The sequence below is a fragment of the Mus pahari genome, chromosome 7 (assembly GCF_900095145.1).
Source record: "Mus pahari chromosome 7, PAHARI_EIJ_v1.1, whole genome shotgun sequence".
NCBI lineage: Eukaryota > Metazoa > Chordata > Mammalia > Rodentia > Muridae > Mus > Mus pahari.
The window spans coordinates 75791516-75806143 of NC_034596.1; the positions used below are offsets into that span (position 1 = coordinate 75791516).

The window sequence follows — 14628 nt, forward strand, 5'->3', positions numbered from 1 at the left end:
TTCCTTCTTCCCTCTCTCCAGCATCCCTTGGACCCTCCTTAACTCCCCTCTGGTTAGCACCAGCTGAGTTTCCTCATCTTAATATTTGGCTGTGAACATTTTCTAGCATAAAGTAAAATGGAAACTGGACAGTGAATACTCTCCTTTAGCTTCCACAGTTATTTGTAAAAAGTTTGAAAAAAGTCCTGGGTCTCTTTGCCTAATCACCGGTCTACCCTTATCTGTCCACCCAGAGCTGTCCTTTCCTTGTCTTGCAGGCATGGTTATTTAGTGATCACCTTATCCAGCAGCAGGGGAAATGCCTGGCTGCCACCTCCACCTTAATGTCGTCCCCTGGATCCCCAGTCATACTGCAAACGTGTAACCCTAAAGAAGGCAAGCAGGTAAGCCTCCACGACCAGGCACAGATGGCCAACAACCCCAAGGGACACTGAGCAGTTACGCCCTGACGGGAGAGTCCCAGCCTGAGGCTTGTACTCCAGGATCAGCCTCTTGATTGAGAATCTGAGCAGCTTCTGGCATCATCTAGGCTCAGCATATCATTTCACTCATGAGCAGATGCTGCAGCTAAGTGTTTGTTTAACATTAGTCCTGCCAGTCTGGGGGCAGGAACCATTTGTCTTGCTCACACTGTTTGTCCAACCTTTGATGACAACTACGAAGCTCAAATAAGAGCTAGCTTGGATGCCCAGACTGTGCTAGCCGGCTCACATCCATATTCATCCTTTAGCTGCCTCCTCCCCAGCTTCCTGGTAAGATAGTTCTCAACTAGCCCTATTGTCCAGTGAGTGAACCAAGGCTTCCTTGACACGGGCTATCAGCTCCCGCAGCTGGAAAGAGTAGAAGGAGCTAGGATTTTAAACTCCGGGCTCAGTGTGACTCCTCACAGACTTAAGCCAGAACTTAGAATTCCTTGACTGCTGGCTCATTGGGAATCTGAAGTCCAGAGACAGTGATTTGCAAGCTCATATGACTAGCCTCAGATGTGTCCTAGGAAACAGTTCAGGGTTACTTGTGAAAGGAAAGACTAATGCTCTGAGAAGTGTTGTCACTTGCCCCCAGCGCACAGCAGCCAGTGACAGATCACTAAGTACTAGATTGCCGGAGTCAGCCCCTCTCTTTGCTGCTGCACTCTTCCTGGTTAAAGGGGCTCCTTGTTCCCCAGAGCATGGGATCCAAGGCCCAGGCCGCTGCAGCCCTTCTCCACCCTGCTGGTAACACAGCCTGCTTACAGTCCAGCAAAGGGTGAGACGGGGCCTGGCTCTCAGCCTGGGCCTACAGGGCTTCCACCCACGCCTCTGCTGTTTGTTTGGGTCAATTCTTTCTTTAGGAATGATTGGCAGTTTGTTATTCTGTTCTGGAAAAACAGCCAGGTTCTCTCCTTCCAGCTTTTGAGTATGAGAATGGGAGCTGGGGTGACAGGGAAGCACATTATAGCCTGCTTACTGGACCTCCTGGCCACTTCTGCTAGCTTTCAGCCTAAGCGATGTAGCTTGACCTCTGACCTGTTCTGCAGCGGGGCTGGTGCAGTCTGCCCTTTGGCTGGAGCCTCAAACCCTTCCTGAGAGGAAGGCTTTGAGCCCACAAACACCTCTATGATGAAGTCAGAGCTTCCTGGTGTCTTCCCAGGCAGCTCATTCAAATACTTCTCTATAAATCACCCTGTGGACCATAGAGCCCCTTGTTGCCAATCCTGACAACCTGAATCCCCAGGACCCATGTGTCCACAGGCTGCATGTGTTATGTTCCTCCATGCCTGGCTAGTCATCCCCCCCCCGACCCCTGGCACTCTGGACGCCACACCTCTCACCACCATGGAGGACAGATGAACAGCTCCCCCACCATCAGTCCATTCTGGATTCTCGGCTTTCCTTCCTGGTCTCTAATTGGCCTTGATTCCAACCCAGGCCAGTTGGGCTTCTCATGTCCATGAGGCTCCTGAGAGTTAGATAGGGTGAGATGGAGTCAGCAGGTTCTAGTCCAGCCATATTCTGTCTCTGTCTGTCTGTCTCTGTCTGTCTGTCTGTCTGTCTGTCTGTCTGTCTGTCTGTCTCTCTCTCTCTCTCTCTCTCTCTCTCTCTCTCTCTCTCCCTCTCTCTCCCTCTCTCTCTCACACACTAATGGGCTGTTGCTTGGCCAGAGGATTCAGATGCTGAGACTGGGCATAGGAGATGCCTGAACATGTGTAATGTCTGCACAGCCTCAGAGTTGAGTGGCTGGGAGAGCCAGTGAGAAAGGCTACCTAGAAGTTCTGGTGGAAGTAAGATTTCTACCAGTGGGTTATTCATTTGCTCATTGCTTCCCCATGCCAAGGAAGGCACAGATCATGTGCAAGAAGGAAGAGCCTGGCTTGACATTTTGTTGGAGGATTAGCCCATGGAGTCAAACATGAGAGGCTGTAAGAGCAGTCCGGTATCCAAATGGAAACTGGAGATGCAGGTGTGCCTGTGGAAACTAAGCCAAGTTTTAAATAACACCATCTCCACAGTTGAGTGCAGCTCATCTCTGTCCCTTAGCTGCACAGTGAGAACACAGACACTCTCCCTCGGAGCTCTGCAGGCTCCAGTTTCATGGTCATGAGCTCTGTCGCCTCCTAGGAAGATAAAAAAGGGATATGGCTGCAGGGAAGGAGTAGGCAAGAAACAGAACATTGATGTCTGCTGCTATTCAGTCTTCTACAAACCCAGGCCTCTGCCTTACATCTCTTCTCCATATCCCATATAACACACCATCCTCTATCCGGATCTTTCTGAAATGTCCTATGGAAACAGCTTTCCCCCTTACCTTGTCAAGCTTGGGAGAAGAAAATTCTAAGATCCCCGTTGTGACTCCAACATAGGGGGACACCAGTTTTCCACCCCCACCCCACTGCATGACTCTAAAGGTGGTGGCTACTTCCACTTGAGGGTGTAGGTACTAGGACTCATGATTGCAAGCCAGGCCAGGCATGGAGGGTTGCAGGAAGAAGAAAGCTTTGTTCTTGTAAAGCAAAGGTTCCCCTAGGCCACGGGTCAGTCCCTGCAGGGAACTGGTGGGGGAGCTGCTAGATGAGAAAAGTTAAGTCCAGGAGCTGATGGACGAGAGCCCTACCTAAAGCAGAGGGCAGGGGGCGCCTCAGCCCAGCCATCTGGCAGGAACTGAACCTAGTGTCCAGAGAAAAACTGGAGATGTGTTTTATGTGACAGCGAAGGTGGGTTTTAAAATAACACCTCCAGGTTGGACACAGCCCCGGGAGTGTTGTTTCCTTTGATCTTTACAGTAACTTTGTCCTATACCACAGAAGTGAGCACCCAGAGGGGGACACAGTCTGTTTTCAGTGAAGGAGGATGAGGGCGGGGAGATGACCACAGCACTGTTAAAGTGCTTGCTGTGTAATCATGAGGACCTCGGTTTGGATTCCCCAGCACCCACATAAGACGCCAGGCGCAGCCTGGGATCTCAGCACTGGGGAACAGGACATAGCAGGATTTCTGCAGCTTGCTGGCCAGCCAGTCTTGCTGAATTGATGAACTCCGCGATCAGTGAGGCCCTATATCAAAAAATGAGAGAGAGTGATACAGGAAGACACTGACATCAACCTCTAGCCTCCATGAAGGCACATGCTCACACACATGTGTAGGAAATGCATACACACACACACACACAAATAAAGAGGGCTGTGTGTTATAGGCATATGTGATTTGTGTGCACGCTCATGAAATGAAGGTACAAACTACTTCTCAACCCTGTACTGGGCATGGAGTGCAGCCTTGTAAATGCTGGGTAAGCACTGTACCACAGAGCTCCACCCCCAGCTCATATGTTGTTATTTTAAAATCATTTTCTTCTTCCTTTCCCCTCTCCCTTCCACGCAGAAATGGAGAAGGAAAGGATCTTTCATCCAGCATTCAGTCAGCGGCCTCTGCCTGGAGACAAAGCCTGCCCAGCTGGTGACCAGCAAATGTCAGACAGATGCCCAGGCCCAGCAATGGCAGCTGCTGCCACACACATGATGGTAGCCCCCGGCCTCCTGTACCTTCTGCATGAGACTTGGGGACTGGAAGGGGTTAGGGTGGGGGAGTGTCAAGCGGGCTGTTTCCCATCTCCTCACATTTCGACTGGATCATCAGTACACACCCCTACCACGCATTTCTCCAAAGCTAGTTCAGGCAGGGTGCAGGGGCATGCTTCATGCCCTCTGTGCCACCCAAGTCTTGCCCTGGGAGAGGAGATGGTTAGTATGCAGCTGTCCTGGGCAAAGATTTGGCAGCTGCTCCTGGCCCTTTGTCTTCTCCCTTGGCCCTTTTGAGGTTCCAGACAGTGATGTGTGGGCCTTGCCTTTATTGCCTAACGGGGACAAGGACCTAAATCTACTGAAGGGCCAGTTGGGTCATGGGGCTAGCCTGAAGTCAACACAAAAGGACAGGTGGCATCATGTGTGAAGAGACTGAAAGCAAAGCAGCTAGAGAAGAGGCAGGGTTGAGATGCTCTGTCCAATGGGTGAGGGAGAGAAGAGGCAGGGTTGAGAGGCTCTGTCCAATGAGTGAGGGAGAGAAGAGGAAGGGTTGAGAGGCTCGGGCCAGTGTGTGGGTGGGGGAGGGATGCAGCCTGGGAACAGAAGATGGAGACTCACAGAAGAAAGTGGATAGAGAAGCAGCCAACTGTGAAGTGCCAGAAAACCAAGGTCTCTTTCCAGGACATCACCCTGTTCCTGCTGTGCCAGCCCCAAGCCCAACATATGCCTGCAGCCCCTAGGTGACCACATTCTTAGCAAGAAGCTGGAGAGGGACCTGGGGTATAATTTATTAAGTAGACACCACTTCTGCTTAACTGTATGTCAGACCAAGACCTCATGCTTATCCCCACTAACTGGTCATACACCCTGAAATACCCTCATCTTTGCTGTTTTGGACTCCTACTTTTTCAGGGTCTTTGCCTTTGTAAACATTGCATCCTGGGGTAAGGTGGCTAGTCAGAATTGGACCCTCTTCCTGGAGTATAACCATTCCTAGTCAGTAGAAACCAAGTGACCCAGGCCAAAACACCGTGCTAAGTCCCTTCACCAAAAGCCAGTGGTTGTAGTGGGTTGCGAAGCTGGCTAGTGGCTTCTGTCTGTGTACAGAATAGCCTGCTCTCTCCTCTCCCGATACCGAGAACATGGAGACTATAGGTTGGTATCATCCTGGAATCCGTCCTTTTCCTCACCGATGGCTTACACAATATAATCTTGGGTAAAAGAGCCCAGAATTCTTGGAGTCTCTATCCCAAAGCAAGCCTGCCTAAGGAGGCCAGTCTTATCCCAGAAGCACCCAGTCTTTCATAAACCAGGCAGCCAGATATTCACAGGGAATCAACACACTCTAGAAGGTTGAGAAATCTCTAGTATATTGTATGTGTATGTACATATGCAATTACATAGGTGGGGGTGGAGCCTGGATTTTCCCTGCTTCGTGGTTTCCAAAGCCTCTGTTCCTTTGATCTGGATTAGCGCTACCAGATATCTGGGTCTCTGCCCCGCATCTCCCTCTCTGCTGGGCCCAGCCTGTACATCACCAGGTGTTAGACACCAAGTCCCAGGTTTGTAGTGCCCACTCTGGAAGGTTCTCTAGCAGTTTCCTTGCACCTCTGGCTCTCACCAGCACCCTCTCAGCTGTTCTGTGCCAAATACGTCTGCACCCCTGGGTTCAGCACAGGGGCCCCTCACCTCGGTGACTAAGCTTCGCCCACCCTGTTACGATGTCATATATATATATATATATATATATATATATACACTGCTATTTACAGACCTGGCCTCAGATCCTGTGACCCTCCTGGAAGAGTCCTGCCACAGCCCAGGACAGAACTGGGGCTAAGGTGGAGGTTCTTCTCTAGAGGCTTGGGCCCTATCCCAGCGTGGACTTTGGGGCTAGGAACCTGGGCTTCTCTCTGTGAATGTAAGGACAGCTACTCAGAGAGCCTTGACGGGGCCTCTCCCCATTTCCTGTGGTCAGACCTGGCTCAGCACTTGGCAGCTGTCCCATGCGGGGACTCAGTCCAACCTCTGTCTTTGCTTTTCTTCTTGACCAAAGCATGTGCCACTAAGCTGTCCTGGAGGACATTGTCTTTATGAAACACACCTGGAATAAAACCACCTCTTACTTGTCCACATGGGCTGGTGCCTTTATTTCGGACTTTGCAAGCATTCAACCAGCTTCTACTGCCTGGGAGTCAGGTCTCTCTCCTGTACAAGTGAATGAAACTGAGCATGCTCAAAGTGAATCCTCTCCTGGATCTTGGGGGCAGGGGTTGGGAGGGAGACAGTTTTTTTCTGTAAGGAGCCAGCAGGTGGCTTTGCTACTAGGGCATGCTGGGCCTTAGGAAGGCGAATGTCAGACTGAGCCCAAGTTCCTTGCTTAATCACACAGGCCCCGTTGCTGCTTAGAAAGAGAAATTCAAGGGCTTCTCAGAATAGATATGGCTATCCCACCATGCTTGCCTTTAAACAATTCTTTTTTCTTCCCTGGGAGCCATTCTGGTCCCTCAGACCTGCCTTTCCCCTAGCTCTGTACACAGGAAAGCTTTCAGGCATGATGGTCTTCCTGGGTAAGAACAGCAAATTCATTCTAGAAGAGTCCCGCCAGCTTAGGCTTGCTTGATCGGGCAGCAGATGCTCTACCTAACAGTTTCCATGGAAACCAATAGAACTCCACCACTTCTCTGATCAGAAGTTGAACCTACCCAGATAAAAATAAGTCCTGACTTGGTGTGCATATAAACTGCAATGGACAGGGTAGAGTGTTGCTAGCAACACACTTCCCTGTTGTACTCATGCACCTCACATAAGTCTGCAGGGCATTCAAGGGCTGGGGACACAGGAGCATGCTTGCTAGAGTCAGCCTCTTGCTTGTCCAGCAGAAAGCAGTACCTGGGTCCTGGGGTGTGGCTTCAGTTTTCTTCATTTTTGTCTGACTGTTTCGCTGGCTGGTTCATTGATGGAATGCAAATGCTCCCTGCAGACCTGCACACACACACACACACACACACACACACACACACACATCACTTGGCTGTGATTTTCACCAAGCCTCTTCCTTTTGTTCCCCATTTATACTTGTGAGACATTATCCAGACAGCTCCACTGCCCTTCAGGAGGCCTCAGGACTCTTCTACAGCTCTGGCAGGGGTGTGTTCCTCTCCCACCAGGGACCAGGAAAGGAAACCTGGAAAGGCTAGAGTTCACAATGTCCCTATGACCACACCTAACTCTTGTCTGGTGTTTGTCCCCTGTGTTGGTCTGAGTCACCACTCTTCCAGGAAGGAGGGGCCCAGGCAGCTTCTCTCATGGTAAGAGATCTCCCTGCCAACAACTCAGTTAAGGCCTGGTCATCTGGGAGGGCATGGGTTTTCCTGACCAGTGGCTGCTGGCGGAGAAGCCAGTAAAAAAAAAATACACAGGCAGGGCGTGGTGGCACACACCTTTAATCCCAGCACTCAGGAGGCAGAGGCAGGCAGATTTCTGAGTTCTAGGCCAGCCTGGTCTACAAAGTGAGTTCCAGGACAGCCAGGGCTATACAGAGAAACTCTGTCTTGAAAAACCAAAACAAAACAAAACAAAACAAAACAAAAAAACAACACTGCTTTGTTGAGTAGTGTGAGCCAATAAGATGCTCAATCCTTCTAAAAAACAAAAACAAAACAAAACAAAAACAATGCTTCCTGACCACTCCAGGTGCCATCTTGGCCGATGCCTACCTTGGGCTGCGTAGGTCTAGGGGAAGCCAGGCTGGGTTCTGTGGTCACCTTGTGGATGTCCTGGACATCAACATCTGCTATATACACAGCACAGTGGTGATTCAGACCAGGCCATTCCCACAGAAGGATCTGGAAGAAAGCTGCAGAGTTCAGACCTGACCTAGTGATCAGGGCTAGCTTTTGTTTTGCTGTGTTTTGCAGTCTCTTTTTCTTTAAGGAGGCCTGTGAGACTCGGTAGCCCTGGATGGAGAGAATGGAACTGAGTCATCCAGAAGCCCAAGAAACACTTGTTTTCTCCTTGCTCTCTGCATCTATCTTAGTCCTTCAAGCCATCCTAAAACCAAGCCTGCCTTGTGGCAGTTGTCTTTCTTTCTTTCTTTCTTTTTTTTTTTAGGTTTATTCACCTGCTAAGTCATCTTGCCAGCCCCCTAAGACAGTCTTTATTGAAAGACAACTTCCCGGTTAAGAGCACTGACTGCACTTCTGATAGTCCTGAGTTCAAATCCCAGCAACCACATGGTGGCTCACAACCATTTGTAATGATATCTGACACCCTCTTCTGGTGTATCAAAAGATAGCTACAGTGTACCTATGTATAATAATAAATCTTTGGGCTGGAGAGAGCAGGACCAATTGGAGCAAGCAGGGTTGACCGGAGCAAGCAGAGGTCCTACAAATTCAATTCTCAACAACCACGTGAAGGCTCACAACCATCTGTACAGCTACAGTGTGCTCATATAATTAATAAATAAATAAATAGTTTTTTTTTTAAAAAAAAGACTGTCTTAGTTAGGGTTTTACTGCTGTGAACAGACACCATGAGCAATGCAAGTCTTATAACATTTAATTGGGGCTGGCTTACAGGTTCAGAGGTTCAGTCCATTATCATCAAGGTAGGAGCATGGCAGTGTCCAAGGTAGGCATGGTGCAGGCAGAGCTGAGAGTTCTACATCTTCATCTGAAGGCTGGTAGCAGAATACTGACTTCCAGGCAGCTAGGATGAGGGTCTTTAAGTCCATGTCCAAAGTGAAACACCTATTCCAACAAAGCCACACCTCCAAATAGGGCCACTCTCTGAGCCAAGCATATTCAAACCATGACATTCCACTCTCTGGCCCCCAGAAGCTTGTTCAAATATATGAGTCTATAGGGGCCATATCGAGCCATAGCATAATTTAAAAAGTACATTTAGTCCAACTTCCAATGTCCCCATAGTATATAACAGTATCAACAATGTCAAAAGTCCAAAGTTCAAGGTCTCTTCTGAGATCCATCCAATCACTTAACTGTAATCCCTGAATCAAGATAGAAAACCGGCTGGGCAAACTCCAAACTCTGCACCTCCATGGCTGATGTCAAAGCAAACTTCAGATCTCCAGCTCCTTTTTCATCTTTGTTGACTGCAACAAACTTCTTTCTCCTGGGCTGGTTTCACCCCCTGTTAGCAGCTTTTCTCAACAGGTATCTTATGACTCTGGCATCTCAAGAATCGTGGGGTCTCCAAGGCAACTTCAATGCTACAGCTTCTTGTTTCAATGTATGGGATCCACACATGATCTTCTGGGCTCCTCCTAAGGGCTGGCATCACTTCTCCAGCTCTGCCCTCTGTAGCTCTCTAAGCTCAGGTTGATCCACTCCACTGCTGCTGCTATTCTTGGTGATCATCCCATGGTACTGGCATCTCCAATACACTGAAGTCTTCTGCTGCAACTAGGGTTCACCAATAGCCTCTCATTGGCTCTCTTCATGGTGCCAAGACTCAAATTCTTTGCATGACCCCTTCAGTCCTGGGCTATCATCTACAATTGAGGCTGCACCTTCACCAATGCCCTTCATGGCCTCTCAAAGTGCCAAGCCTCAGCTGTAGTTCATGACCTCTCTGACCTTATACATATGGCAAACATATACACTGCATGCAAACAAAAATAAATTTTAAGATGTTTAAATTTATGGTAGGAGGTTAAGGTGGGAGGAGCCTTAAAGTTTAAGGCCAGCATGGGCTACAGACCCTATTCTAAAACAAAATCTAACCTAGGGTACTCACCCTGATTGCTTTTCACGTCTTGGTTCTGAGTTCACAACAACTCTGGAACTTTTGCGCTGTTGCCCACATGTTGGGGACACTGAAACCCACACAAAACTTATGTACACTCACAACAACGCCCTCCGGTGTCCCTCATCCAACCTCCTGACCTGGTTGATGCTAAGAATGGTTATTCTAGGCAGAAGCGAGTGGAGAGGCTGAAACACCCAGACACACAGAGAATAAACAGGCTAGACCTGAGGGCATGAAGTCCTGGCATCCACCTCAGGCCTGAGCTGGCCATTGCTAATCTGAAAGCTTTTTTTTTTTAGACTATTGCTTTTATCTTTGGAAAGCAAGAGAAGTAAGTTGTTCAGTGGTCTTCTATTCTGTCCCTCGCCATGACACAGAAGCAACTGCTAGCAGTCTCCTTGATGCCAGGACCTTCTGAAGCTCAGAAGGGCGAAACCCCTAAACAATTCAGCCCTGAGGACCCAGACGGCGTGGCTGATTGGCCAGCGTTACCCAGCGAGATTGCTTTTCCCGAGCTGGGTCTCTGGGATAAAGCTTCTCTATCTTCAGATGCTAATTTGTGTTCAGACCTGTGAGGAGCTTCATGGACCATAGTGGGGTCACCCAACGTGTGCACCACATACCTGGACTCTGTATTCCCACCAGGCAACTGTACTTACGTTCATTTGATGAGACCCGAATGTGTCCATCCCAGGAATTTCCTGGCTGCTTTCATGTGGGACCCACCAGACTGGATCTTGGGGAGGTCTAGTCAAGTAGAAGTGAACAGTCACTCCAGCTCTGGCCTAGACATCTGGTGGTATTTGAACTTCAATATTTTCACACACATCCCAAAATGGGATTGGGACATGGCATTGGGGCAGATAAAGTGGGGCGATGCCATGCAGGCCTGCTACACTAGAAAGACAGTGCAGCAGTCCCTGGGATGTGGCAGAGCAGCTCATCCATAGTGTGGACTTTCTAGTTGCCTGGGACCTTCCTCATACCTTAGGGTAAGGCCTTGAAGCCCAGGCACAGTAGCTCAGGAGGGTGGAGGTCCACCAGGAATAAAAGATGTGGGAGCCCTGGCATCCACCTCAGGCCTGAGCTGGCCATTGCTAATCTGACTAAGAAAGCTCTTTTAGACTATTGCTTTTATCTTTGGGAAGCAAGAGAAGTAAGTTGATCAGTGGACTTCTATTCCAACCAGATCTTGAATATCTTCCAAATATGGAGACCAGGAAGAAGAGGAAAAGGCAGGGAAGGTGCTTTCATTGGGGGTCCTCAGGGCAGAGCTCTCTCTGCAGGCCCTGCCTCATATGCTTGGGTCCCTAGTAACCTGGAACAAAGAAGAGAGGCTGTGCTCCTAGCCAGAGCCTCCACCAGAGATTCTTGGAGATATTATGAGATTAGGTGATGTTTAAAAGTGAATTGAAGTAAATGCAGCAAAGGGGGGGCCTGGCACCCAAAGGTAAACATGGTTCTTAGAAGTAGAAGTATTTGCCTCGTACATACCCAGACCACCGAAACTTGACACAAAAACTATCCAAAATAAGTATTTATGAATGAATGAGGTTCTATGTAAGACCCAATGGATCCTTCTAGAAAGATGTTGTGTACTGGTTGGACATGGTGGAATATATCTGTATTCCCCTGTAATCCTAGCACTTGGGAGGCAGAGACAGGATGGATTGCCCACAAGTTTGAAGCCAACCTGGTCTATATAATGAGTTCCAGGCTAACCAGGGTTACATAGTGAGACCTTTCCTCAAAAAATAAATGAGTAAGTAGAAGGTGCTTTGTGAGGATAATCTTCTCTTTTCCTAGCCATGTAGCTGCGGGGACCTGTTGGGGATAGGGGGATCCCTCGCTGTCTAGCCTTTCATCTTGAGTCAAGGTTTTACTAGAGCTGCCTGCAGGTGTTTTGTTTGTTTGTTTTTTATTTCCATTGAATTACAAACTCCATGAAGACAGACATGTCCACAGCTCCTCGTCTGGTGCCAGGCACACAGAAAGTACTCAATAAATACTTGCTGGATGAATGAATGGATGAATGAATGAATGAATGAATGAATGAATGAGTGGGCATGCATATAATAAAACATCATTTCTCCTCTGATTCTGTGAGCCAGAGTTTGGGGACACATGCTGGGTTTGTTCTCTGCTTCCTCCTCTAATTTGTCTATTGACTTGGCCTTTCATGAAATCAGGTGAGGTTTGGCCCAGTGCAAATTCCTTTTCATCAAGAGCAGGAGGCTCAGCACTGGCAGGTTAATGTTCAATCAGTACCTGATTAAACAGACAATGAGTGTGAGTGTGTGGCTCACACAGCAGAGAAGAGGTGGGAAGCCCGGGTGAGAATGGCCTCGCCAGTTAGCTGTCTGACATACTAATGAACTCCGTAAAGGGCTAAGGCTGCGGAGGCAGTGGGGAAGGCTTTCCTTTAACTGGCACTGGAGGGAAGCTCACAGAGGTTCCTGCCCAAGCAGGGGCCTTCTGCAAGCTTTTGCCCAGGGCTATGTCTCAGCTCGGGACAGAGGAGTCTCATTTATTTGCATACAAATTGCAAATGTCCACAGTCAAATTCGCTCAAGCAATTTTTAAGTGAAGTATTATTGCTTTCCCGAAGGCTATAATTCGTAAGTTTTTCTCGTCAATATTCCTCTCACTTAAGCAGCTCCTCACATTGACCCAGATTTTCCCTCCCAGGAGTGCACAGGAAAGAGAGAGGAAAGAGGCAAGGAAAGGGATGTGTGGATGGTAGAGAGAGCCTGCCTTCGGATGCCCAGGACCCTCTCTGGTTGCTTATAATGTTAGTTAATCAAATCCTACAGCAACTCAATGGGCCGGACCCTGTGCTCACCTCCATTTGTAATGAAGTCCAGACTCAGAGACAGTGTTTGCAACACTCAAGGTCACACAGCTAGGAAAGGACTGGGCCTGTGGGATCCAAAGATATCCGATTCCCAGAAATTATTATTAAACTACATCATCTCTGAAAAACACATATTCTTTACAATTCTTTAAATATTAAAACAAGTCTGTTAAGATTATTCACTTGGGGCATTGGTGGCTCACACCTTTAAACCCAGCACTTGGGAGGCAGAGGCAGGTGGATTTCTGAGTTCAAGGCCAGCCTGGTCTACAGAGTGAGTTCCAGGACAGCCGGAGCTATACAGAGAAACCCTGTCTCAAAAAACCAAAACAAACAAACAAACAAACAAAGATGATTCACAACTGTGCACAAAGAAAACTGTTGTCAGTGGGCCTGTGTGGCAGGCAAGCTCTCTGGGGATGAAAGTCTGAGTGGCATGAGTTTTAGTGCAAATGAGAAGAGAAGTCATAGACTTTGTCTTTAGTGATCTAAAGTGGGTTTTCTGAGCTGATATTGCTCCCTCAAACACAGTGAACATTCCTAAGGCCTGTTAGACATTCTGCAAGACATGTAGCGAGGGCCAGCCCCACAAGGTGACACAGTACAAGAAGGGCAAAGGTTCTCCGTTCATGCTGCTCAGGGAAAGCAGCACGCTGACAGGAAACAGAGTGGCTGTGGTGGGCAGACTAAACCCATCTTCCATAAGAAGGCTAAAACTACAAAGAAGATCGTACTGAGATTCAAGTGTGCTAAGCGTGACTGCAGAGCTAAGGAACGCTGGCCAGTAAGAGATGTGAGCATTTTAACCTGGGAGGTGATGAGAAGAGAAAGGGCCAAGTGATCCCGACCTAAGTTGATTTTGTTATGAAGACAATAAATTATGAGCTTTTACCGCACGCTCACCCCCAAACTCGAATTCAAACTGGGCCTGGGAGATGGTGCAGTAGATAAAGTGCTGACCCGGCCAGCACAAGAACTGAACTTGGACGCTCAGCTTCCACACAAAGTTGGTTAGGCATGGTTACTGCCCTGTGATCTCCCAGCCGTCATGGCCTGAGAAAGAGGCTCTCAGGGCAACCTGACTAGCAAGACAAGGAGCTGGCCAGCTCTGGATTCAGCGAGAACATGCTTAGTGAGTGAAGATTAATCAAGAGAGGCACTGGATATCTACTTCTTACCTCTGTCTGCATGCACATACATGGGGATATGTACCCCCACACATGTATGTGCACACACATGCAAGCACACATACATACAGGTATGTACACCACACACACACACACACACACACACACACACACGTACAAGAATGAGAGTTTCAAAGTAATAATAGAGAATCAAGCCAAGTGTGGGGCCTTCTTACTCAGCATCAGCCTTGCAAAGCTGCACAAGCCAGCCCCGAGGCAAGGCCCCAGGCTGAATGCACATCTGCTATGTCCTGGTACATAAGAGATGTTCAAAGCCTATAGGTAAAGTAAATAAAATGATACATGCTTACCACCTAGTGCATACCAAGCACTATTCCGGGCACAAAGACATCAATAAACAATACAGGCAAGGCCCCTGGTTTCCAGACACATGTACCCTAGAGAAACAGAAAAACCAATGCACCCGCTAGAAGACAAACAGGATTGTTCTGAGATGTGGATGGAGAAAATAAAGCAGAATGATGGGGCTGCGTAACTAGGAAGGTGGCCTAGAGGGGTGGGGCCAACTCCTTGGGCAGGAGTTGGCTTTTGATGCCTGCTGTCCTAGGTATAGGAGCCACCAGGGCACCTCTTTCCAGGTGAATTATTCATGTAAGGCCTGGCAGGATAAGTGCCAGGGCATCCCATCTCCACAGGGTTCCCTATTGGATCTCTTCAGTGCTCAGTTCACGTCCCTCCTGTCCCAACCTCATCCTCGGCTACTCTGTCTTCCATTGCTCTGCTGATCTTTCCACTCCAGGCGCACCCTCCTTTACTACTGTTAGGCCGCTCACACCGCAGGTCCCACTCCACCTGCT

General features: G+C 48.6%; 1 protein-coding gene and 1 pseudogene across 1 annotated transcript in view; both read left to right on the plus strand.

The window, feature by feature from the left end:
- The window catches only part of Galnt16 (polypeptide N-acetylgalactosaminyltransferase 16), an 86636-nt gene extending 80507 nt beyond the window's left edge, over nucleotides 1–6129 (plus strand). The window contains exons 14-15 of the mRNA XM_021201495.2: nucleotides 258–383; nucleotides 3855–6129. Of these exons, the coding sequence (XP_021057154.1) occupies nucleotides 258–383; nucleotides 3855–3992 (264 nt within the window). The 3' untranslated portion in view covers nucleotides 3993–6129. The remainder of the gene's footprint in view (nucleotides 1–257; nucleotides 384–3854) is intronic.
- A 422-nt stretch (nucleotides 6130–6551) lies between these two features.
- Nucleotides 6552–13475, plus strand: LOC110324056 (annotated as a pseudogene).
- The last annotated feature ends 1153 nt before the right edge of the window (nucleotides 13476–14628 follow it).